Below are 25,519 nucleotides of genomic sequence, written 5' to 3'. Positions count from 1 at the left end.
AATGGCTAAATCGAAATCAGCGTTCAATTTCGAATATGCCGTGTGATTTTTGGAGAATTTCGAGAGATGTCGTTTTTTGCCGATTTTGACAAAAGTGGGAAGGCTATACCCTTCCCACTTTTTCATTTTTGGCCAAATTTCCAATTTTGCTTAAAATACATGATTTTCATTCAGAATTCAATGAAAATTACGAAAATCTTGTTTTTTTTTCTATTGGTCTTATAGTTTTTGAATTAAACGTTAAAAACCATAATTAAGTTGTTGCTCTAAGGGGCCGCAAAATACGTAACGCAATTTTTGGTCAATTTTTGAATCCCCCCTCCCCCCTTGTAACGGTCCGTAACAAAGTTTACTACCCCCCCTCCTAAAAATACGTAACAAATGTTCTAACCCCCCCTCCAAAACCAGAATCATATAATTGAGAGAAAATGACTGCAATGGAGAAAATACCATTTAGCAGACAACAGTTGTCATGACAACAACAAAAAAAGAAGCTAAACAGCATTTTTTTTTCTTTTTCTGCAGAAATTAAAAGTTCCACGAAATAATTGTTCTGGTACGTAACATTTTATGAAACCCCCTCCCCCCTTATAACAAAGCGTAACAAAACCAACGACCCCTCCCCCCTTTCGCGTTACGTATTTTGTGAATGATCCCTAACAGCACTGTTTTCGTTAATGTTTCTCTTTTTATCTTGAATTCTTGAGGCAATGTATGGACACTGGTAGTTTAACAATAATGGAAATTTGTTTCATGTTACATCATGAGAATTTTTTTTCATGCTTTAGGCGACATTAACATGTGCAGTTAAGTCACCATTAACAATATTCCATTTCAAATTTTTTTTTTTTAACAATACGGTTTTAAAAATTCGCGTGAATTCCGAAGTATGTAATTTTCTAAGGAATTTAACGTAGGAGGTAAGGCTCGCATTGGTCGAGAATGCTATAAATTTACATGACTGTAAAAAAATTAACACCGTGGAAAGCAATGCAACGAAAATTTTATTTCGCATTACAGGTTGCAAGTCTCTAACAACTTTAACTTTTCCATCATTAGATTCTTCACTTCTGAAACGGGGGACTGACTCAAGTTTTTGTTTATTTCATCTGTAATCGCATGTGCTGCTGTTTCGATATCTGATTCAGTTAATTTCATCCGGCTGACGCACACTTGGACGCCGAACTCGTCAATAAGAGCTTCCATCTTTTTCATGTTGGACGTTACACAGCTTACCAGGGTAGAAAATTGCTTTACCTGAATTATTAACTTGGATTTAAGTACTGACTTCCACGAACAGGAAATTTATGGTACATACTCTGTTAACTGAATCGTCATTATCCGTTTCTCCTTTTTTTTTCTTTTTTTTTCTTAACGCGTTGTTGTTCTTTATTATGGCATGAATAGTGGAGACGACCAGCACACACAAACATAATGTCTGTAAATTTAAAGAAATCCATTATTTTTCATCTCTTACTAACAATCAAGCAAATCTTTACCTCTACTGCATTGTAAACTCTTTCAAGTCGGACGTAATTCCTCCAGAAACCCTCGCTGGCAACGGATGATTGGGCAGATTCAACAATGCGGTTGAGGGCATTATCAAGCTGTCGGATTTCATCGTTGCCAATCGGATGACACTGGCCCTTGGAGACTATATCCATCAAAATCAAAATTGGTTCTAGAGAACCGTTCTCAACGTAGGTGTAAAGCCTTGGAGGGGGTGGACTTTGCACGGAGAACTACGAGGAAAAGTTTAAGCGTCAAACCAAATGTAGTGAGGACGCCTTTAATTTCCTTATTACCTGACTATGGCTCATCAACGACTCTGATTTTAATTCAGTTAACAAAATTCCAAGTTCTTGAAGCAATCCAGGTAAAATGCACTTATCTTTCGGGTGTTCTGCTGTTTGATCGTTATTCAAGTTTTCCGTTCTATTTTTCGTTTCTTGAACTTCAATCTGGAAAAGTCAATAGCTTGCTAGCAACTTGTTTAATAAAACTAAAGACAAAGCATCAAATGTTCAACCTGCCAAATCGGCGAAAGCGCAACAGTGGCAATAAGGGCGTGAACAAGACGATTGCGCAGCCGTGCGAATTTCATCTCGTCGTTAAACGTTGTCTTCACGATATCATCGTGCAAATTTCTGTAAGGAATAGCAAGGAGCACAGCGATCAGAGCAAAATATTAAAATGATTTGTTTTGCGGAATACTTGGACGGTGGATCCCAAGAAACGAAGACACCACAATCACGATTGTCGACACACGTTTTCCAATCTGGCTGATCTTTGTCAGGATCGGCGAACATACCTCCCGCCGTCTGCACTAGTTTAGAATGTGAGCTGCTATCAAGGAGCAGATCAAGCAGCATGCGTTCCGTAGTGACTGAGGCGAAATGGGCAGAGCTATCAAGTCGTTGGCAAAATTGGGTGAATTCCGGAATCTTCCCGAAGGAACCAAATTTATAGGCCGAGATCAAGCATTCAGATGTCTGGTCAGCAAGAAAGAACCAGCCTGTTTAAGAACTGACTTTTTATAAATAAAATGAGTGCCAATACTTCTCTGGCGTGTGTGGTGTAAAACCGTAAGGTGCTAGACAAAAGTGGCGAGGCTGTATATGGTAATCCCATCGAAAGCAGAGGTCGACAGAGCAAATGGCCGAGGGAATCCAATTGGATGTATTTAATATCTAACGTCTCGTAACGTTGAAAAGCTGCTCGTCCGTAACCTTTAGAGGCATTGGTTACAAATAATCGAAGTATATAAATTTATCACAACTATCTTGTGCTTACCAGCTAGGGTGTAAACTCTCGTGACGAGCAACTTGAGATGATAATTAGCTGGACTATTAGCAAGGGACGTTTCCAGCAACAACAGGCATTTATCAAGAACATCGGGATCATTATTCCACGTGTCTAACAAAAGGTGGGCCGCCAGTAAGGCATATCCATCATTTGGTCTATTCGTTTAAAAACAAATAAAGTAGCTTCGAAATTATGTAAGATTTAAAAAAATTAAAAGAAATTACCTGATATCCGTCGTCAATAGACCAGCATTTAAAAATTTGGTTCGCAGATAGTGGTCCCATAATTCACGAGACAGGAGAGTTTTCTCCTCTTTACCTAAAAGATCATGTTGCCCGAGAAAGCGGGTGAGTTGAAGTTGCAGCAAATGCCGACAGATTTGCTTAACCTTAAAGAAAAACAATAGTTCCTCTTATCCTTTATGTTATTGCCAACTATTACCGTTTTAGGTGACTGGCGACTGGGGTCGTCCAGGCCGACAGATTGATTAACGCAATCGAGAAACTCAGTAACTTGGTCTGCTGGTAAGCTGCTAATGAACGGTTTAAGATCCTGGAAAGCGCATGGTTTGTCTCCCATAATTTCCACATACTCTTGGGCAAACTCCCTGAAATTGCCTACAAACGAGATACGATAAATTTAAATTCGCAAGAGCCATATTCAACCGAACTTGGTTAAATGGCTAGAAAGAAATACCAAAAACGGCGGAGGCATCAAAGTTTCGCTGTTGAAGTTGCTGCCAAAAATACAGCATTGCCAAGTACGGACCTCTTAAATTATTGGCCGATTTGATTCTTTCTTGCTCCAGCAACGAGAACAAAAACGTTTTAACCCGATCAACTACGGTCACATCTTGGGATGAAATTTCAAACATGGTTTCTGCATAATGGACGTAATAGCTCCATTGATCGGGATTTGAACGTAAAAGCTCTTCAGTATAATCCATCATCTGATCCCAACGTTTCATTTGTTTGAGATATTCTTCTTTTTTAGTTTCGATTATGCCAGAAGCCAGCTTTTCGGAAAGCGGCCCCTGTAGCACTTCTAAGGCTTCATCGTATTTTCTCTGGATAAGGACATTGGTTGGTTACACACATCAGGCAATAAAAGAATGCAACTTAGAAATACCTGTCTCTCCAGAACCATTAAATACAACTGCACCTCAGCTTCAGCTTCTATTTTTTTTTCTTCTACGAACTTTTTAATCATTCTTTCTGCAAGTGGCAAGGTAATCGTAAGGCATACGGTATCGTCACTAACGTAGGCCTAGGAAGGAATAAAATATCCATCATGATCATGAACGTTCTAAGACAAACAGAAAAAGAAATTTACTTGCATAAGGATACTCATAACAGCCCAGAAATAGTAGGGATTTTTTGGTTTGACTTTAAACAAAGCCATAGCTGTTTGTTGCTGTTTACGATAGTCTCCAATACGAACATATCCCATGAAAAGGTGGGACAAAAACTCTTCATTTAATGGGTCTTTTTTCACGGCAGCTTCATAGATCTGGCATGTTAGTTCAGCTGTAATACAAAGTCACAAAATCCATTACAATTTGTGTAAATAAAGAGGTTTGTATTTGTCATTACGCCTATGTGTTTCCCGATAACAAATGGCCATGGCTTGAAGAGTAGCATCTTCACAAGGCTCCTCCAATTGTACATCTTTCAAGATAATCTGAGCTTCTTCTGATTTCCCAAGGCGTACCATTGCAAGTGCTTTTAATACCTAGATTTTTAAAAGTTGACATTTCCAATCAATTCAATGTGAAGTTTTATCAAGAATACTTTTGCACATTGGAGATTTGGTTGCTTCTTCAAAACTTTTTCAGCTTCCTGTAGGGCTTTTTTATTGTTTCCATTATCCAGCCAATCTATTGTGGTTACAAAAATTAAACTGGTAGCGCGGAAGTTTACTCACAGACTGGTTTACTCAAGACAATTACGAATCGAACAGGATCATTTCCCAGAAATGTAAGTATCTGAGGAGGGTCTACAATGATTTAGGAATTAATTACTTTGAGGTTATTTACCGTAAATTGGCCGTAAACGTCTCTCGTTGACGGAATTATCCACCGGTTTCGTTTTTGGAGCCATCTTCGACACCATTATGTGTGTGTGTGTGTCTGTCTGTGTATGTGTGGTTGTGGTGCCGTGGTGTGCAAAGGGCGCGGAACTTGTTCCGCGTAACTTCTTAAGAAACGCGCTAGATTCGATTTTGTTATTTTGCCATTCGTTTTCCGTTATTGGACGTTTTTTTTTAATTCTACGCATGCAACAGTTTCAAAAGACATGTTTTAGAAGGAACAATACTGGAAGAACGTGAAGTTCTAATAGGTTATGGGAAAGTAATCTGGAACTTCTTCATCAACATCTTCAGCACATATATTTGGACGATCGGCCACTAATCTTGCATAAGCAATTAAGCATCCCACTTCATGTTATGTGTGATTAATCTAATGTGGAGGGAATCTGTAAAAACCAGTGCCACAGCCTTTGTTTTCTGGGAGGGGACCATAATAAATAGAAATAAGACTACCTTATAAGAAACAGGTTTAAAAAAGTTGAAGGATACCAGTACAATTGCATTTGCTGGATAAATTGTGAGAGATAGATGAATAAAGCGACGTATTGTTGCTGAACCATTTTTTCGTTTCACTTGAAGATCGCATCTCCGCCTATGGAATATATGGCCATTTTCCACACACGACAAAACAAAGAGCAACCATATCGATCGGTTGATTCAATTCCATCCGTGTCTACAATGCCATCAAATGGACGAAAACAATAACTACATGTAGCTGTTTGCCGTTCAAAGAGAAAACTAAAGTTCGGCAATTGATTTATTTCTTCGCTTGGCAGTTGATTTTGTCATTTCTTCTTATTAGCAATATATTTTGTACGAGCATTTTAGAACCACCAATATGTTTTAAGCCACGCAGGCGCAATCCGTATGCCAAAGATATCCTAATGGGAAATAAAAACTAATAATAATAATAAAAAGAAGAATAACGGCTATCGATAGGCCTATTTTCGATAAACAATTTGTACGAGTGTGCAAGGAATCTGTGGCGCATGTGACGTGGCAATCTCCCGTGATGGAAAAGCGCCCGGGAGGAGGTGGCTAGGAAAATTCAGAATGCAGAACTCAAGAGCCATAAAGACGAGCGAGACTGTATGGATTTTGCTCTTCTTCTTCTTCTATATGAGCATCGATCGATTGCAAAAGAGGTTTCAAGTCATGCGTCCGTACTTCATAGTACTGTGGTAGTAACGTGGTACATAACTGTGTGTGTCTGTCAGTTGCATGCAGGATTGACGATTGGGTCTCTCTTTATATCTATCCCCTTTCTATTGTCACCGTTGTCGTCACGAAAGCAACGGCGATCGATATCAGCAAACGAATAAACAGAATACTCCACCGAATGGTCTTAGATACGATTATTGCATATATACAGTTGGTTGGGTTTGCATTCCCTGCCATCTACATGACGAATGACTTCTCGCGAAAAAGCCAAACAGTCAAACAGTAAACCAAGTTTTGTCAGTGCCTTTCGAATTTAAGAATTTACTTTCCAAGGATTTTGTGTTTTCTTTTTTCCTTTTTTAGGCTTTCTGTTTGTTGGATAGGTTTCATTTGATCTTTTTTGCGTTAGCATAAATATTGTAAGGCTCGAATGATGTAAGGCCCGGGACTGTAAGGCTCGAATGAAAGAATCATACTCGAGGAAGCAACAACATATGTATGAAACTAGAACAAGAAGAGGGAAAACAAAGTGGAAAGAAAGATAATCTTTTTAGTGTTGTTCTTACCTGAAAGATGATTCTAGAGTCGAAGCAGACGATGTTTACAGTATTAGAAAGACATGATGTCGGTTCTTCTGTTTTTTTTTGTTTTTTTTTCTGTATTATTATATTTGTTTAATACCACACACACAGAGCAGGAGAATGGATGAAGTGGCGAAAAACAAAACAACAATAAAATGAAAGAAGAACAAGTATAACTCGGGGACTGGAATCCACAATATGTGGCAGCAGTAGCAGCGTAGGAAGTCAATTGGGATTTGAGTTTTGGAAAAAAATTACCTATTTTAGGGACGACTTTTATTTGTTTACAAAGTGAATGATTAACCGTTTATAATAGGTAGTATGCACTAAATAATCGTCTACTAATGAAAACCCAAAAAGTTTTTAGCCTAAAATGTTGGTGTCATCAACTTGTAGCAGCTTTTACTTGGTAATTTTGTTTTGTTTTGTTTTGTTTTGTTTTTTTTTGGTTTCAAACATAACAAACCCCTTTCTTCCAGTGTGGGGAAATGCATAGATACATTGTCATCATATTTATATAAGTACCGAGCTGATTCAACATCTGACTGGTTCACATGCATGTGTCAACATTATATACTTACAGAAAAAGGGAAGAGAAAGAAAGTAAAAACCATTGAAATCGAGGCTACTGCGTGACGAAAAATGTCCATAAAATACAGGTTTAGCAGCTTTGAGGGACACAAAGTTATAACTAATGTTGTCATTTGGTTTTTAATTTTCTCAGTTGTGTGTGTGTGTGTGTGTGTGAGGGAGACTGGAGAACGAGGAGGCCGATAGATTGTGTGAGACAAAGAAGAATGAAGAGTACGAACAAAAACACCAGTCGACTGAACTAATAGAAATGGACTAGGTAACTGAAAGGAAATGATCAAAGCAGCAGAAGACTTTTTTTTAATAAATCCATTGAATTGGCGCTGTAAAACGAATACTAATTTATCTTGTAGTGACTGGAAATGAAAACCAATAACACACAGAGGATTCAAAATTATAAAATATCGAAGATGAACGAACGTAACATGAAGAGTGACTTGAGGGTTAGGCCCTTTTCGATTTCTGCTTAAGAAGGAAAAAGCCGTTTGTTTTTCTGGCTACTTTACAACAGATTAAAGTTATTGAAGGAAACGAAGAAGACGTAGGTCGTGCCTTTTCTTTGTTGCCTCGGCGTTGTCTGATTCAGGCTGGCGGACATGAAAAGCCTTTTGAGGCTTTTGATTGGACAGGTGGTGGGTTTTTTGTTTTTTTAATTCTTACAATCCAAAGTATCCTCCAATGGTAGAAGCCAAGATGACTCCCAACACGGCCAAACATATCATGATCATAATCTTCTTCTGCAAATATCCGCAACACGCGTAACAACAGAGCAAAACATACACGGACAGGTGTCGAGTATGTTTTGCCACAAAGGTAATAGAAAAAGAACAAGAAAAACAGAGAGAGACAGAGACAGAGAAGATTGGTTAGCTTTTTTTTTTTTTTTTTTTTATATTTGCTGGTTTCTACTGATAATTCTGGAAGCAAAAAGAAAATGAAATACTAAAATTTTTTCTTTGGAACTCCAGTCACGACAAACGAAACAAGGAAAGAAAACGGAAAAATAAAAAGGAGAAAATTAAGAGAAAAGGCAGTTTCCCGAGATATTAGTAGCGTCTGCGTCTTTTTATTAAAGAAAAATTAGAAGAAAAAATTGTCTTTTCAACTATTGGTCTGGTAGTTATCGTCAGTCAATTTGTCGCTGTTTTATACTTAAATGTACAGCAAAAAATGTACACAGGCAAAGGTTAAGATAGAAAGGAAAATAACAGCCAATATCAAGAGAGTGAAAGAAATTCATTTTCTGCTTCCTACTACAAGCCCCTTCTTCTTCTTCTACATAACACACACACACACACAATACATGCGCTCGGAAATAACTCGCTGGGGGCCACACTCATGAAAGAATTTTTGAATCGAAAACGAAATAAAAAAAAAAAGAAAGATATTTCAGTACATTACAGCCTAAATAAAATAGCGATGAAAACTGTGTGCATACACAATGCAGTTCAACTATAGCGAGCGAGAAATAAAATTATAAAAAAAAAAAAAAAAAAATTGAACGAATTGATTTCGCAGAATGTAACAAAAAAGGAATAATAATAATAATTCAGAGGGGAGGGGTGCTTTTATTTCTCGTCGCGTCATAAGTCTTGTTATCCGGTTTTGTAAATGTGTGTTTAATGCTTTTAAGTAATCTTTTTTCTTTTCATTGAAAAAGGAGGCAGACAGCGGAGTTTCCCCCATCAACAGATTCCAGCAGGCCGTTGCATCACACAACTTGTTTGGATTTTCAACCTCAAACAACATTTTTGTTTTGCTAATATTCAACACTTTTTTTTTTGTTTTCAATGGAAAACGCAACGTGGTCTTGTGTGTGGGGATTATATACAAGAAATTTCTAACTAGGAACGGTAACTCCAATGATGATTGCCAAGATGATGACCAACGTGACGCTGACGCAGATGATAATAAATATCTTTTTCTACATGGGAAAAGAATAAATGAATAAACAAAAGAGTTTGAAAACAAAAAACAAAATAATAATAAAATAAATTTAAAAAAACGAACAACAAAAACAAAATGAATAATATTTTAAATGATAGTAATGTAATAAAGCATTCTGCAAATTTCGGCATAGCCCATCTAGCGGCTGCTGTAAAAACTTTTAATCATTTTTGTTGTCGTGACTCTTTAAATATGAAATCTACATAAGTTTCTGAAACATGCCAACTAGAAACGTGAAAAATGGCAAAGTGAAAAAAACTACGTAAAGTACCGTCTAAATAAAGATGAAAAATCGATAAGAAAAATTGAGCAAATGGATGACGACTTACCCGCCTGGCTTTGCTTTGATACTTCAATGCCTTTTTCGTGTCCTGGGTGGCGGTCTGAACGTAGTCGACGGCGTGTTCTACGTTATATTCGATCCGATCGATCATTTCACCCTATACGTTTACAAACGCAACGACACATCGAGATAAATCGCAACGTTTCATACACGTACGCGTAAAGAGTTCGCTGATAGGCTGACCAAAACAAAGAACAAAAGCAACAACAATTCTTGGCACGTAGCCGTCATTTACGAATTGTTGTTGTTCTTGTAGGAAGAGTAATCGTACCTGGTTCTCAACAAGCATGGCCATATCCATAAACATGTCGTGCAGCTCACGGATCGAGTTCTCCAATTTCATAATGTCCGCGTGGCGAGCTTCTATGTCGGCCAGTGTCTGCCGGGCCTGCTGCGTCTCCATAATGATCTAACAACAAGAATAATTTTAAACTGTTTTTCTAGTTTCATAATAGACTTCATTCAATTCTTACGCCTTGAGTGAAAACGGCAGGATTTCCTTGCTCCAACATTTCCTCTAGCTCTTCGTTGGTAGTCGTACGCCCAGCTATGGAAGGAATTTCGGAAAACAATGTCAGTGCAGTTCAACTGCGCCACCGTTTTATAGGGTTTTCTTACTAATTTCAAGTTGGCGTTGAATGCGACCTTTGCATCTTTCACGGTAATCAGTTTGCGTGCGGTTGTATTCGGTCATAACCTCGACGAATTTGCGGGATAAGGTTGAATGCTGCGTTTTGCGTATCCGCAAGTCAGCAGACGATTTGTTCGTTTGTTCTTCATGTTCGATGTTCTGTTCGATAACTGTTTGAATGAAACCAATAATACATCATTTCACCGTAAATTCTTTTTTTCAATTTATTTTTGCTTTACCTTTCAGCTTCGATCGAACTTTATTGGCCGTTTTCTTGATATCGGCCATCAAATCCTCGAGCTCTTGTTTTACCTCTGCACGCCAAAACATTGAATTAGTAACAAGTCCCGGGACCAATACTGATAGGATAATCTTACTTTCATCCGTTTGCGGCGCCGACAGGATGGCACTGTGTTTCTTCTTGACTTCTTCCACATTTGCCTGTATCTTGTCTATATTTTCTCGTATCTCGTTCACCTGTCACAAAGTGCATGACAATCACATCTCATCCAATAATGACTACGAAGATTAAATTCAACAGCCATGTTAAAACGTGGCTGCCTTCTAGGTTTTCTGAATCCGAGCTCTCGATTGTAATACCCATCCATCCCTGCTACTGCCACTTCTTTTTTGTTTGGTCCCCTAATCCCGGTGAGGGTAAAATAAGAAAAAAAAAGAGGAAAACGAGCGCCCAATATCGATTATCGATTACATCATCATCATCGTTCTCCCTCCCCTTTCAGTACTGCCTCCCCCATGGAAAACTAGAGCTGGCCAGCTGAAGAAAGTTTTAAAAAGACGATTGAAAGCCAAAAGAAGATGGAAGGAGTGAGTCCGGACTAAGCAACTGGCTTTCGTTTATTTATTTATTTTTTCCACCCTTCGGTTTCCATTTTTTTTTATTACTTTCCCGTGACTTCAGGTCCTGCTAGCTAAGAGAAAGAGAGTTGGCGGTGCCTCGTCTCGACCCTCTCTCTCTGCCACCATCGATCGATGTGCATGTATGTGACTTTGGGTTCCACACACAACCCACCCTCTCGCCTGTCCACGCGGCGCACGCATTACTACACACACATTCAGAATGAGGAGGAGAACAGCGCGTTTTGGGAGGTGGTGGGCGGGATAGTAGGTCTTTTGTATGTCTGAGTATTGTACGTCGGCACGGTAATGATGGCCTCATATAAACGCGGGTGGAGGATAGCAAAAAGGATGGAGATGAAGTTGGGTGGAGGGACAAGAGCGTTCAAAACAAATCCTGAGACTTTAGGGCGCTTAAATAAGTCTGAATGAAAAGGTCAAATTTGAATGAATGCTTTACTTCCCCTATTTAACTTTGTTTAATCCCTTTCGTCTTTGAATCTTTTGTTCCTTTTTAGATTCCACACTCGGCATTGTAAGGCAAAATGAGGTGAGGGGGGAATTCGGCCCGATTCCAAATTGTCCGCAGACTTTGGGAAGGTTACGAGTTGGCTCACGAGGAGCTGGTGCGTGAGTATGTGTAGGAGGGCGTCACAATTCAGACAAACAGAAAGGAAACGAAAACCACTCGAGAAAGAAAGAGTTAAAAAAATCTTTTTTCTTTCAAAAAGATCTAAAATGGAAACGAGGACGCAAAACGCAAAAGATGAAGGTTTGATAGAGTGACGTTGCATAAGCTTGACGAGGTGGTGGAGGGGATTTCATGCCTTGCGGATGCTGACGCATAGAAAGATTAAGTGTAGGAAAGAGAGAAAAAAAAGGCAGAGCTGAGCTGATCACTGGCGTACATACTTCGTAATGCGATGGAGCGCCCACTCATGCATGACGACTTTCCCAACACCCACCCTTTTTGCTACCGATATCCATTGGCTGAAACAGCAAAATTGGCATGATAAGACGGACTTTTCAGAGCATGGGCATAAAATCGAATTCCATCTCCCGCAAAAGTTCGTCGACCTTCTGACGTCCTCTTTTGCTTTGAAAGCGTTTGTACCAAATTCAGACAACCTAGCCCCTTTCTTCTTGACGAGCAAAAGCTTCACGCCTGATTGATCTTCTTCTTCCGATCAATTACCAAACGCCTGTGCCACCAAAACTACCCCTATAGTAAACTGTTCATCGTCACAACCTTGCAAACTACAGATTCTTTAAGCGATGGCTCTCTTCTTCTTTCTTTTCTGCCTTTTTTTTTTTTTTGTTGACAAGAGGTGCATTGCGCAGTCGTAGATGGAAGGAAGCCTCACTGACGAAAAGTTTGTTTGAAATAATACAGGAAAACTAAGACACAAACGGGAGGAAAAAAGCTTTTCCTACTGTTTTTTGACAGACTGGGACCATAATGCTTGGCTTGATGCAGTTCCATCTGCGATTCATCAACGACCAACAAGGGACGACTCCACCGCGCCTATGTCATTATGCTACTATTGGCCGACTTCCTCCGTCGCTATCAAAAGACACGACTACTAGCATGAATGAGAGCCAATCGTAAACACAATTATGGCTAATGAATTCCACCCTTCCTATTCGTCTCTCATTCTCGTCTACCGGGATACCATCACCCAAAGTTATACGCATTCAGACATTCTGAAACTGGTCAGGTGCATATTTAGCTATGACTCAACTGTTGGCCTTGCTATGTTAATGGAATTGCCTGTTCATTACAAGACTATATAAAAGAAGACATTACATAGCTTCAGGATATGCTTTTGCTAGAAATGTGAAAGGAAATTGTGGTTTACCTCTGCAAAGAAGGCCTCCATGTATCCATCCTGGGCCTCCACAGTGACGGCCACATCATCTGGTCCTGTGTCATCATCTTCGCTTTGAGCCTGATTCGACAAAAATGAAAAAAGAAACAATAAAGTTGCTGCTTACAGTGAAATCATGAAACATGAGTCAACAATATATGCAAGCTTACAGCTTTGAGGGCTGCTAATCTGTCCTTGGTCATTTTGAGGTTGGCCTACAATCCCAACGACAGATTCAAAGAGAGAATTGCACCAAAAAGCACCAAATTGTTAGTGGTAGACGGCGTCGGCTACACACACGGCACTGGCTCACACTCTCTGTGGCAGACACATACACCGAAAATCAATACTCCCTTCGGATGGCAGCGAAGACAGACAAACTAGGAACACACACAACTTGTGAGTTGATGAAGTTAAAAAATGCTCCACGCTTCTTCTTGACTCTTTGCTCACACCTATATGCACGACGATGACAAATTATTGCTAGGTGAAACGTCTGCTATCGTTCGATTAAACAACCAACTAACCCGATAAAACACTGTCTCTACTGGTGTGTGCCGAATCGCGGGAGAAACCGACACGGCCAGTACCTATCGGGCAGTGGGCGGCACTCGTAGTCAGCTTTCCCTTCCCTTCTGTCAAAATCTCCAATATGGCCGCAACAGTTACCGCGTTGCCAACTTTACTAAATGTTTCCAATATTAAGGGAAAAAAAAAAATTTTAAAAAAAAATCCATTCCCATCTTTCTCGACTCTCGAATTATTTTCGAATTTATATATTTTATTATTTTAAAATAAATAGTTGATGTTTATCTGTGGGTGACAGAGATGTAGGAACAAGGGTCCCATTACTCTGCTGATGAAGCCACTATCTCAGAGCTGCATGTATTATGCAAGAAAATACTGAACTGAAATTTCAATCAAGTATAAGGAAAACGTTGTTTCTCACCGAACCTGACGAACTCGCTAGATGGGAATGACTTAAGCACATTAATCGACTGTAAAGGCACCAACCTGTAAATAGATTTTTGTTACGACATAGTTGTTTATAAGGTGACATTAAGCATTTTAATTTGATGCAATTATAAAAAGAAAATTGTGATAAAACAAAAACGTTCAAGACTTCGTGACCGACTACAAGGACTGAAATGCTTTCTTTTACTCATATTTTGACTGTGTGATTTTTCATAAAAATCTTCATATCGGTTTTCAACGTTTTCTTTAGAAGTGGAGTCGTTAATCGATATAACTGCATTATCCTCTTGACCGCTTCAAACTCTACATCAGTGCCTTTCCGCCATCCTGTCAGTGTCTGGCATTTATGGAATACATCATTTTTCCTTGCCGTAGTATTTGATATACTAATCGACAGAGCGACAAAAGTCCTTCGTTTTCCTTCATCTTGTTCGCTAACACGGAATGTTTCAATTTTTCTCTATCAAAAGCATCAGCAGCCTGTCAATGAGCATGACTCACGACCAGCAACGACCTGCGTGATAATCTAAAACTCCCGAGTAGGCGGTGCGACGGCTTATGTACACACGTCTTATCGAGAATGATTCATTCCATCGAAACGTCTCGTAGGGCTTGGAAAAAAAAATTGCATAAAATATGTCTGGTGTAGGATGTTTGCAAAAACATCCGGGATGGGAATTTAGCTTCACAGGTGGCAGACCTTCCAACAAGGCTTCGAGTATTTTTACTCAATAGGTGAATAATTGTTGCTCATTAACCGTTTACCGATGTGAAATGGTTAATTAGTAGAAAATCAGGTTAATAGCTGCTTCACACACGAACTGGTTTAGTCAAAACCTGAACGTGATGAGTGTTTGGTGAACAAAGTTCGAGCTGATCTGACAGAATATTACGGATTTGCTTCTATTGGCTTGGCAACTGGTATCAGATGAATCTATTCTACAATAAATGGGAAGCTTTCAACTTGATTAGAAAAATAATTTAACGATCGATTGAGGGAGGCACTGGTAGATAAAATACTTTGGCTAAATGACGGGGCTAAAATGGAAAACTCTTTATCGTTTTTGGAGGTTAGGAAAAACCCATGCTTTCTCCAGAGACATCTCTGTTTCGTAAGAAATACTAGCTCTATTTCTTACAAAACCAGGTAGGTATCTTGAATATTTATTAAAATAGTGAAAAATAAATAATTTTCCCTACATAATGGCACACAAACAGACTTCCATGTCTTATTTGATCTCATCAAAGGGGAATTACTATAACCAATTTTGTAAAAAAATTCGGCAACAGAGGCTTAGTCACGTGTAGAATTATGGCGCGAGGGTGAAGGGTGAAGGGAAGGGAACTAATGTCGAATTCTCCAAGGTCTTAGTGCTCATTGCAAAACGTGCCAGCCTTCTTCTCCGGAGGTTCCATCATCACTGTCCCGTAAAATGACCGACAAGATTCAACCAATGGCTAGCTCTACTAAGGGTGTGAAACATGCCTTAGAAACAGCCATTTCTAAATTCACTAACGCAACTATCAAAAAAAGAAAAGTGATGGCCGAAATGCAGATCAATCAGTATTTAGCTCCGGGCTTAGAAGATTCACTATTCGGTAAACTCACCGAAGAGGTCATGTTCCACATTCTTCACCGTCTTTCACGTAACCATGCTTTTATTATTTCTGGCATCTTTCCACACACTTTATTTTTTACATATTTGTATTCAGTTAATGATTTAAGTCAAATGTCGATGGCGTCAAAGGCATTTGGTAAAGTTATCTATGCTTACGTTACGGAGGAGCAATTTGCTATGAGAGTCGCTCGCCTGTTGATACAAATCCCTATTTCGAGTGTGATGCTGCTTGAACAGGTACGCAGTCTTCGCACCTCTTTCTTAAACTTTGCCGCTCGAATAAATTAATGGAAAATTGTCTGTGCCAACAGAGCCAATATGTCGGACGGCTACTGAAGCGAGTTAGTTTTCTCTTTACGGTCGACTTTAGGCTAAAATTCTTCCACCAACATATTCAAAAGGTAGACAGTTCATCATATTTTAATTGGACTCTTGTTCATTCAACTCAATTCTAGGTCCAACGGTTGGTTGAGAAAGAATCCGCCAATTCACTCCCAATTGATACACTCCCATTCGTCGGCGCTGTGTTACAGTCATTCATTGCTGGATGGGATGAGGGCGAATGTCTCAAGGTCAGCTTGAAATTGTTGTTAACACATGAACGAAGGCGCATTCCATCATTTTGTTTCTCTTCTTTGATAGGTTTTTACATTCATGAGCGATTGTCTGTTTCTTTATCGTTCGGTAACTTCTTAGCTGAATGTAGCAAAGAAAGTAAAATAACAAGTATTCAAAATTTCAGATTTCACGGTTTGTGTGCGACGCGCCTGGCACAGACTTAGACAACGAGCTTTTTTTACGCCGAAACCTTCGTTACTTGTTTCTAGACAGGTGCGTTACTGATTACGATCGTGCCATTTGGATTGGTTTCATTTCCAACCAGATTGGAACCGCGCAACTGGCCAAGGTCCTTCTTCTCCTCTACTGTCCCATTAACACTCATGGTACGTGTCGCGTAAAAAAAAAATCGATGACGGACTTGAAACAATCAAAACTATTTGCAAATTTCAAGGCCAAATCGACTGGAGCTTTGCCTTTAACGTCCGTGCGTTTCAGCAACACACCAATGTGTTTTTCAAATTGGCCAAAACCATAGGCATTCTACAGTTGATTCCTAATTGGTCTCCTTCCCTCTCACTGGAAGTCCTCGTCTACATTTCTAGTAAAGCGTAACTCCTACATTCTATCTTACGCCCTAAACGATACCCTTGTTTTGTGCTTTTTCCTTCGCAGATGTGCCCAACTGTTGGTTACTGCGCTCTTTCTCATCAGTGCTGTTACCTCTTAGTTCCATCGACATGAATTTGGTAGTCAAATATTTTGAAATCCTTTACAAAAGCGGTCGGGCCTCAACTGCGTCACTTCTGATGGCATTGGCTCTCATGATCTCTCCCCAGTTCATTGGCCACAACTTCAGGGTATGCACAACATGAGGGCTACGCAACATATTTCTAAGTTATTTGGAAAACATAAAATAAAATTATTCATTTACCATGATTTTTCAGAACGAGATCGTCGTTGATCGGTCCTGCGTCCACCAGCTTATCTCCAACATCATCAACGCTCCACGATTGACGCCCGAACGTTACGTCGTCGTCAAGAAACTTTGGGGCGCGGTGCTCACTCTAGCTGACGATTTCGCCGAGACTGCCGTTCAAGGTATTATTTTGCAACCTTATTTTAGTCATGCCATCCCTTGAAAATAGTAGCTAAAAACAAAATCTGTGAAATGGGCGATTAATTTTGAAACACAGATGAAGTTCACGGGGGAAATAATAACGACACAATAGACGATTTCCACGATCTAATGGACGCCTGGAAAGATTTAAGCATTATACTGATGTCCGTCTGATCCCTATCGCATATTTTTCCATCGAAGTGCCACCATAGTTCAACTAACTTCTTAATTTTATATAAATGTTTATCGTTTCAAAAGTTAACGTTCTAAGTTCTTAGAAAAAATGAATATATATTTCTTTCCTGAAATTATCGCTGCTGACGATTCTAACGCTTTTATGCGCCGTCTGCTTTTCAACCAAATGTTGGACGGAAGTCTCGATAAAAGCAAATCAAAAATGATTGAAAAGAAACAGCCATAATCTACAGTCCCAGGCAATGCAATCATCATATTTACACGACACTTATACGTCCTAGAAGATCACACGGGGCGTACATTATTCTGAATTTTTTTGGTAAGTTGTTGCTGAGCTCCCGAACCGTACTGAACCTCCCGGTTACGAGCAGTGACACAGCAGTGAACAGGAACGCTACCCTATCTCTTTTTTTCTTAAAAAACAAACATAAAATCAAGACATGTTTACTATAAGCGCCGTAATCATCTCAATTTTCAACCAGATTTTCCAGCCTGATGCAGTGTTAGGAGGGGTAGTTGGACTCGATATTTCTGGTTCAAGTTAACAAATCCGAAAGCGAGTAACTAAACGATGGATGGATACAAGACAATACGCCTTATAGCGTGCTTTAGCCAAATTCGAAAACTAAATGTTCTAATGTTTCCGCAGATTTTGCATGGTAAGTCGAATGGATTTCCATAGGCTTACGTGTTGGACGCTTTCTTCTCAAATACGGATGGATGAAATCCATAGTTTGAGATAGTCAAAGTCTCGCCTTTTTTTGGTTTTCAAAGTTACGCCAGCTGCACGAAAGGAACACCGAGGTCAAAGGTAATATGAAATTTAAGAAGCAGTCTTATCACAGTTTACCAATGAACGAATGCAACAAGGAGGATGAGCCCAGGGCTATACATTATCACAAGAAGCAGTTATGTGTATACGAAAAGACAGAGGCTGATGTCGTTCAAGTCCAGTAAGCCAGCAACTCTTGTGGTGAACGATTGTTTTCTCTACCGGCTTGAAACATGTTGCTGTGCTACTGTTTTCTGTTGTTTGGTAAGTGCCACAATAAAGACAATTTGTTTCTATTACGTCTTGCATGGACATTTCGAACCACTATTTGTCATTTACAATTAGGTTTGGCGACAAACCAGGTTTGGACAGACACAGTAAACAGGTCTCCATTCCGTGAGGGTATTGAATATCGATACGAATGGGAGGCATCAATCGAAAGTGAATCGGGCGTCAACAATCAAGTAGTCACGTCGACTTGGCTTCGTGGGCAACTTTATGTCATCTCAAAAGTTGAAGATTCCAAATGGCGCTCACTTCTTAAAGTTCGCAACTAGACATTTTTGTCTGAATTGACATTGACACTAAACACTTTTCTGCAGATCAAGAACATTTCGCTGGCTATTCAGCATGGCGATAAGGGCGACAGTACAACTGCGCCCCCTGGCAATACATTTATCGAGTTGACTGAACTGAATGAACAGTTGAGCAAACCATTCCATCTCCTCTACTCAGGATCTAAAGTTGGGAGGATTTGTCTAAATTGTTAATGTTACTAGTTGGTAACCAAACGGTTCAAACCACTCTGCTTTCTTTATTTCAAAAAGGTGGGAGCTGCCGCTTTTCTCGACGATAAAGAACCCCTCTGGTCGACCAACTTCAAGCGTTCGATTTCTTCTATACTGCAAGTTGATCTGTCTGGCATCAACAATAGGATCTATACTGACCATGAGGTGATTCTCGCTTTCATTGTTACAGGTAGTTCACAGCGTAATGTTTTTGTATCGTAGTTATCGCTGTATGGAAAATGTGGCGTCAACTACTACTCTTCTCCGCTCCCTGATAACCAATATAGAGTCACGAAGTATCGCGATTTGGACTCTTGCCCAGAAAAACTCGGTCGATGGAGAACTTTTATCGACATGCCGTCCTGCTCCGGCGGAGAACATCAGGTACAAGGAATTATTTATCTTGGGTTTTCCTCTCTTTTTTTCTCCCCTTGCTGGTGAAAGTATATAAAGCTTTTTCTATGTTACACTATATCATACGGATGTAGACTATAGCAGGACTAACTAGCACGACACGTTACGTAGTAGCACCCAACAGAGGCTATCCAGAGCTCCTAAAAATCGAATCGTCTAGTGTCGTCTGGCTGGATCCGTTTGGAGCCGGCAAGTCATCCATGAAAAGCAAAACCAAGTACAAAGCCCAAGAGTCTAATTAAGAATTTAAATACATAACTTTTGCCTCTGCATAAGTACTGTATGTAAAACTCTTTTACATTTCAAATGTTTGCAGCCTCACGATGCATTTGGAAAAAACACGCCGTTCCTCAGAGTCGCTTAGCCCTTCCAAGTTGTTGTTCAAAGATCAATTGAAGTTTGTCTTTCAACGTGAAAATGACAAGCGGGTGGACCTGAAGGCGGCACAGAATCTCATGTTGCATCCTGAATCACTTATCTATGGCCAAGAGAATCTTCGTCGAAGGACCCAACTTGACTTGATCAATGCTGTAGAATTTTTATCAGCGGAATCCTACACCTCAGAACAGCGGATCAGTTTAGACGTACTGCCTCTGTCCTCAGTCTCCTATCAACTGGGCTCTTTAGATTACATCAACGCAAAAGCCTTGTATAAAGAACTGGCTATCGCTCCCAAAAACGAAAAACTTCATACAGCCAGGTAAAAAATAAATCCCTCTATTACAAACAGAGTACAAAAATCATAACAATCCATAAACAGGAACCTCTTTTTGGATTTGATTCTCCACTCTGGGAGCAATGTCGGTGTTATTCTCATCAGAGATTTGATCCTTGAAGGACAGCTGGATGTATGGACAGCTGCCCGCCTTGTAGCTTACGCCGGTGTCTACGTCAAAGAGCCATCGGAAAAGCTACTGCTAGAATTCTTGCAAATTCTCGATGCAAAAATTTTGGGAGAAGGTGATCAATTGAGCGTCTTTAAAAACGCAGCCATTTTGGCTGTGGCTAGCCTCATTGGGAAAACTTGTTCTGATAGCCCTTCAAGTTGTCGATCCGTTAAAATAGAAGAATGGCAACAAAAATATTACAAAATTGTAGCAGGTGAACCTTTTTACAAATCAAATCAAATAAGTAGCCACTTCTAATAAAGTCGTTGTTCAGCAAGTTCGTCTTCGTTTGCTGAAAGAGCTCTTTACGTGCATGCCTTGCAAAATATTGGCTACGGATCAGTGCTAGATCTTATTTTGGAAATGGCGACGAAGAGGGTGGCCCTTGATGACGAGAGCGCTAATGATTTGAGGGTTTACATTATTAAAGGACTAAATCCTTACAAGAAACAAGCCAAGGTAATCCGTAAATAATTTTGCGTTTTTGAATAAATTAGCTTTTCTCTAGCAACTCTTCTGCTTTTAGGTTTTGAATATTATACTGCGAGTGCTCAGGGACGTCAAGGACAGTTTTAGAGTGCGGATTGCCGCCGCCCAGGTTATCCTCGACGAGTTCGTTAGCGCAGAAATGCTTGAGCAAATGCGACAACTCCTGTCCGACGAAAAAAACAGCCAAGTCCGCAATTACGTAATCTCGGCCATTAAAACTATTGCCAACAGTCACAATCCTTGCAACAGTCTTCTGTAGGCTACCAGCGTCAAGCTTTGTTTAGAATTCACAAGCGACTAATAACGAATTCAATCCCTTTACGTAGGAGAGAACAGGCAAAGCAGCTTGTCAATTCACTGGTTGGCGAAAACATGAGCGAATCGAGTAGTTCGGCTGAGTATGCCTACGATTTTCTGGACAGCGCTTCCTTGTTTGGTAGCCAACTCAATTTAAGGACCATCAGTTCGGAATTCGACGACCTGCCTGGTTACGTGGCCGGCAAAGTTCTCTATTTTGTCAAAGGAGTCACCGTTCAACCCTTTTCGGTAAGAAAAAATATATATACGTAAAACAAGTTATAGTAACATATGATTTCACAATTGATGACTTGTGATTTCAATTAACAAGTTCACAGTGCGGATGTCGGGTATGCGGAAATACATAACAAATCTTTCCAGTTCGACCCTACAAAAGGAAGACTTGGTAATGTCCCGTATTTCCGCCACGATGGATGATTTCAACTTTGCTCCTAGACGGGAATTGGGTGTAAGCAGCTTGGACGTTGTGTTCAAATTACATGGAACGATAGTCATGTTCTATAATTTCGACAAAAACTTCCTCGCATCTGCTTTGGCATGTAAATTCAACAAACAAAGAAAGAAGACAATGAGCGTTCGAAAAAAACTTTTAATATTTGAATTTCTATTCTTTTCAATAGCTGCCACAAACTTGGAATTTCTCCACGACTTGTCTTTTAACATTCAACGCTACGCTACGACTGGCGCTCTACTTTACACCCAACCTAATGGATTAGGATTGCCCGTATCCTTTGTTTTTAGCGCACCGATTCTCATCTCTTTGAAAGGATCCATTAGCAAAACCAAACAGTCTGGAACTGTTGGCCGCCATCTCAACTTCAATTTATAGTACACGTTTTTTTTTGTTTGTTTTTTTTTATTTTTCGTCTGAAGATTGAAAAAAACATAAAAGAAATTTGTCTTTACTACAGCGGAGAGATATACGGAGATCATGGAATTTTGACACACTTTACACCGCTAAACCTGACGCAGGGAGTAATCCGCAACCGTAAAGCCATTTTTAACGTGCCACTCAATCTTGAGGTGTCAGTCGACCCCAAGAAGATGCAAACTGATGTTACCATTGTCAACCCTAAAGGTTTTTTCCTCATGGAAGCATAACTTTTTTTTCTGGTTTACTTTACTCTTTGCAATTTTTTTTTTCTTACAGCAACGAATGCCATTGAGATAAGTTCATTTGCTCGCACAATCCTTACGCTCCGGCCATCAGAGACTTCGTACGAAAAAGTCAGGCGAGCTTGTCCTCAGTGTCTACCCGTAGTCGTAATTTTGAAAAAAGGATCCACTTTAAAAACGGTTTGTTTTGTTGTGATTTTAAACAAGGGAGAGATAGAGGTGAATTCTAATTGATTGTTGGATAGGAAACTATTGCCAATTTAAGTTCAACCCTTTTAGGCACGGAAGCGCATGCTCAGGTGTTCAATTGCGACGGTGAACGTTCTGTAGGAAAACAAATTCAAACCGTCATTGAAGCCCTGAACCCAGTCACAATGAATTATCGGTTGGTTGAAATCGGTTTTGTTACGAATGTAGCAACTATTAATTCAAAAAACTATTAACATAGAGGCAATGCTGCTGGTTGGGCGTATTTGAGTTTCCTTCGACTGCAGCACCACATGTTCATCCAGCCGGAAGGCCGTCACTGCGGATACCGGGGAAGGATCTTCAGATCAAATTACCTTCCGGTTAAAGAGGTACAAGCTAGACTAAAGCAAACTTGCACTAGTGGCAAGTAAACTAACAAATACATCAAATACAGCTGTTCTGCCGGTTCAAAATGAAATCAAACATGAGTGACGATGCGGAAGTTTCATGGCAATCGGGTAAAATGTCGGCAAAGATCGAACTTAATTGGAAAGGGGAAACGGTGGCTTCAGATCGCAAGGGAGAACTAGACCTGACATACGAATACCGGGTTAGTTTCGTTTTTTTTGTTTTTTTTTTTTTTTGTTTTTTTTTAAGTTTGTCTACTCAGTAAAAAGTTAAAAATTTTTTTGTTGTATTTATTTTTTCAGAGTGCAGGATCTAGAAACAATGTCAACGTTCGTGCCTTTGTCGTTCGCTCTCCCCTGCTTAACATCACCAAGGATTTTATGATATGCCTTAAAGCAGATTCCGTCTTCCAGCCGACACCTGCCGACATAATCGACATTTCAGGTTACAATCAGCCCCCCGTTGCTCAAGGATCAATTGAATACGTCATGGGTGACGTCTCATCTTCAAGTCAGGTTGGTATAAACTATTTCATTCTACATCAGTTCTTTAAATTTGTTATTTTTCGTTACTACAGTGTCCAACAGACCAATTTCGTTTCAAAATGGGAATAAAGGCTTCTGCAGGACACTGGGTGATGCAGAGGCGAAACGAGGCAAATATTTGGCCTTACAAGGAATGCGATATAGAAAAAAAAAGTCAGAATTGGGCTCCAGGAATAGTTCCTCAAACGGAAGCCTGCTACCATACCGCCTTAGACTTTACCACCCTTTCAAACTACAATTTTGAGTTCAGATTCGCTGCTGTCCCATTCCAGCTGGAAAAAATGATGGGTAAAATGGGCGATTTAATCAGCTTGTCCCTCTTGCCTTACTGGAAAACCGAACCCAACAGCAACACGGATCAAGTAGGTCAAAGCAAAGAAGTGGGGCGAATTCAGGTCAACGTGACTTTCCTACCGGATAAAATGGATGATGGTGGCCAAATGGTGAACTTGCACTGGGCGACCAATAACGTTATTGAACGATACGAGTACGTCAATCTTCCTTTCGGCAACTTCCTGTTGCCTTCGACGAGCATTCCTCGAACTACGCGAATCGCCTATGAGGGTGATGTTTTCCGTAAGCTATTTTATATCAAATATAAATGGCTTCTCTATAAAAACTGAATCTATCCTTGCTACGTTACAGCCTCTTGTCTTGTAACATCGCAATACATCAGGACGCTGGATAAGGTCAAATTCAACAACTCCTTTTCACCTTGCTACACTTTAATCACAAGTGACTGCGGATCAAATCCCCTTTTTGGAGTTTTTGTTCGGCGCACAGCGGGACTCTATCCTTTGGTAAAACCTCCAAACGTTTTAATAATATTCCGATATCTCCAGAAAAATAAAATATTTGTATAAAAAAAAGGCAACAAAGGTACAAGTTGGCGGACATACCATCGAAATCATGCCGGACGAAAGCGGTCGACGAAAGCAGTTTACCGTTCGAGCTAATGACGTCGAAATGGACGTTACGAATGATTCGTTTACTTTACCAGAGGGACGAGATAAATTCTATGTTTTAAAGTGAGTTATAAAAAGTAAATAGTAAAAGACATGATGCCACTAATCACCCCATCAAACACAGGGTACGCTATCAAGCTCCTATTTACGTGATCTCGTCACCTGGAGCTGGACTTCTGATTCACTACAGCGGGAGTCATGTGGCGGTATTTCCCACCTGGTTCCACAAAAATCAACACTGTGGTCTGTGTGGCAATTTCGACGGAGAGACTGATCGTGAATGGATAAGCCCACAAGGTTGCCCCGTTAACAACGCTACTGTACTAGTTGCCTCCTACACATTGGGACAAACGTGCTACCCGAATCAGGAAAAAATTGCTTGTCCGGAGACTACGTCATAATTCTTTGCGTAAGATTACTACTCCGCTCAAGCCAAACATATTAGATATTAAACGATAAAAAAATTTCAAGGTTTTATTGGCACAAGTTTTGTGAACACTTACCATTGCCAATAACCTATGTCAGTTTCCCCCTCTCTACCAAAAGAACAGAAAATCTTAAGTGGCAGTGGCATAAAAGATTGTGTACAATAATACACTTAGCACTATTCAAGGCCATGTAATTTTTTCCCGTTTTGGAGGATGTGATCCATCTTTGATACAATGCTCACTCATTTGAGATGCACTGCGCTTGATTTTGACTTTATTTAACTGTTTCGCTACATCCATAATACTGCAGGAGGATGAACTTGTTGCGGCACAACCTGAAGTTCTTTGTGCAACAACCTTTTGCCTCAACTGATATCCATTTTGAGAAGAGTTTCTGAAGCCATATAAAGAGCAGTACATCTTAGCAAATGTCACAAGTACTTATTTAAAGGTTGAACTTACAGTTTGGGCAACGATACTGTTGGTTTTCCTGCCTGGGAGTTTTCGATTTCCATTTTAGTTGTCTTATCTTTAAAACAAGACCGTTGTGCCTGTGGCATTGCAACCCTTTTGAACAATTCCACCAATTGTCCCTTTTCATGTGAAATTGTTTCATCAACTTTGACGTGTCTCTGTTTTATTAACATAGGAAATTTACTATGAATTGTAGGTTCCACTTAACCACATTTACCTCTCTTAGAGTAGAAAGCAGTTCGTCTCGTGATAATAATTCTGGATGAAGTAATTTCCACGTATTTTCATGGTCTGTCGAAGACATGCTATCGAGATTCAGAACGGAGTCTATTTATCAGGATTTTAAAGTTCTGCACGTGCCCTTAGGAAAAATTTCTCTGTGTCGT

General features: G+C 39.8%; 5 protein-coding genes and 1 long non-coding RNA gene across 8 annotated transcripts; 3 read left to right on the top strand and 3 right to left on the bottom strand.

Moving 5' to 3' along the window:
• Positions 1 to 984: 984 nt before the first annotated feature.
• On the bottom strand, positions 985 to 5,001 carry LOC116930460 (N-alpha-acetyltransferase 25, NatB auxiliary subunit). The gene is made up of 16 exons (XM_032937868.2): positions 4,841 to 5,001; positions 4,596 to 4,681; positions 4,398 to 4,536; positions 4,138 to 4,331; positions 3,934 to 4,071; positions 3,502 to 3,871; positions 3,247 to 3,422; positions 3,030 to 3,193; positions 2,794 to 2,960; positions 2,560 to 2,729; positions 2,215 to 2,492; positions 2,030 to 2,147; positions 1,806 to 1,961; positions 1,500 to 1,742; positions 1,319 to 1,438; positions 985 to 1,257 (listed from the first exon to the last, which is right to left on the bottom strand). The coding sequence occupies exons 1-16, from the start codon at positions 4,914 to 4,916 to the stop codon at positions 1,015 to 1,017; spliced, it is 2,838 nt and encodes a 945-aa protein (XP_032793759.1). The 5' UTR covers positions 4,917 to 5,001; the 3' UTR covers positions 985 to 1,014.
• A 1,700-nt stretch (positions 5,002 to 6,701) lies between these two features.
• Positions 6,702 to 13,557, bottom strand: LOC116930462 (syntaxin-1A). Of its 2 annotated transcripts, XM_032937870.2 has the most exons (10): positions 13,401 to 13,557; positions 13,044 to 13,328; positions 12,865 to 12,954; positions 10,525 to 10,624; positions 10,387 to 10,461; positions 10,135 to 10,317; positions 9,990 to 10,063; positions 9,788 to 9,925; positions 9,503 to 9,613; positions 8,444 to 9,150 (listed from the first exon to the last, which is right to left on the bottom strand). In XM_032937870.2, exons 2-10 carry the CDS (start codon positions 13,074 to 13,076, stop codon positions 9,067 to 9,069), a joined length of 888 nt encoding a protein of 295 aa, XP_032793761.1. In that variant the 5' UTR covers positions 13,077 to 13,328; positions 13,401 to 13,557; the 3' UTR covers positions 8,444 to 9,066. The 2 variants fall into 2 exon arrangements, with proteins under 2 accessions (XP_045035299.1, XP_032793761.1); XM_045179364.1 differs by lacking the exon at positions 8,444 to 9,150 and adding an exon at positions 6,702 to 7,963 and having other exon boundaries at positions 13,044 to 13,535.
• LOC116930465 lies at positions 6,903 to 8,723 on the top strand. The gene is made up of 2 exons (XR_004398445.2): positions 6,903 to 7,044; positions 7,115 to 8,723. It is a non-coding gene; the product is annotated as an uncharacterized LOC116930465 (long non-coding RNA).
• Positions 13,558 to 14,381: 824 nt separating the features above from the next.
• On the top strand, positions 14,382 to 17,453 carry LOC123476015 (F-box only protein 47-like). Of its 2 annotated transcripts, XM_045179360.1 has the most exons (10): positions 14,384 to 15,495; positions 15,562 to 15,704; positions 15,779 to 15,868; positions 15,923 to 16,039; positions 16,110 to 16,151; positions 16,210 to 16,411; positions 16,480 to 16,629; positions 16,701 to 16,885; positions 16,973 to 17,126; positions 17,222 to 17,453. In XM_045179360.1, exons 1-10 carry the CDS (start codon positions 15,282 to 15,284, stop codon positions 17,317 to 17,319), a joined length of 1,395 nt encoding a protein of 464 aa, XP_045035295.1. In that variant the 5' UTR covers positions 14,384 to 15,281; the 3' UTR covers positions 17,320 to 17,453. The 2 variants fall into 2 exon arrangements, with proteins under 2 accessions (XP_045035296.1, XP_045035295.1); XM_045179361.1 differs by lacking the exon at positions 15,779 to 15,868 and having other exon boundaries at positions 14,382 to 15,495.
• Positions 17,454 to 18,229: 776 nt separating this feature from the next.
• LOC116930459 (vitellogenin-6) lies at positions 18,230 to 24,843 on the top strand. The gene is made up of 23 exons (XM_045179346.1): positions 18,230 to 18,376; positions 18,458 to 18,657; positions 18,715 to 18,855; positions 18,940 to 19,065; positions 19,123 to 19,284; positions 19,389 to 19,531; positions 19,631 to 20,014; positions 20,075 to 20,415; positions 20,476 to 20,660; positions 20,728 to 20,945; positions 21,017 to 21,236; positions 21,319 to 21,547; positions 21,629 to 21,836; positions 21,920 to 22,086; positions 22,159 to 22,304; positions 22,370 to 22,509; positions 22,573 to 22,702; positions 22,768 to 22,923; positions 23,024 to 23,236; positions 23,299 to 23,842; positions 23,912 to 24,066; positions 24,137 to 24,294; positions 24,356 to 24,843. The coding sequence occupies exons 1-23, from the start codon at positions 18,346 to 18,348 to the stop codon at positions 24,630 to 24,632; spliced, it is 4,674 nt and encodes a 1,557-aa protein (XP_045035281.1). The 5' UTR covers positions 18,230 to 18,345; the 3' UTR covers positions 24,633 to 24,843.
• LOC116930464 lies at positions 24,692 to 25,492 on the bottom strand. Its single transcript, XM_032937872.2, has 3 exons — positions 25,351 to 25,492; positions 25,122 to 25,291; positions 24,692 to 25,053 (listed from the first exon to the last, which is right to left on the bottom strand). Exons 1-3 carry the CDS (start codon positions 25,435 to 25,437, stop codon positions 24,840 to 24,842), a joined length of 471 nt encoding a protein of 156 aa, XP_032793763.1. The 5' UTR covers positions 25,438 to 25,492; the 3' UTR covers positions 24,692 to 24,839.
• Positions 25,493 to 25,519: the final 27 nt, after the last annotated feature.

This window comes from Daphnia magna, linkage group LG9, assembly GCF_020631705.1.
Source record: "Daphnia magna isolate NIES linkage group LG9, ASM2063170v1.1, whole genome shotgun sequence".
NCBI lineage: Eukaryota > Metazoa > Arthropoda > Branchiopoda > Diplostraca > Daphniidae > Daphnia > Daphnia magna.
The sequence above is the reverse complement of the archived record's forward strand: the minus strand, read 5'-3'. Positions and strand labels throughout refer to the sequence as shown.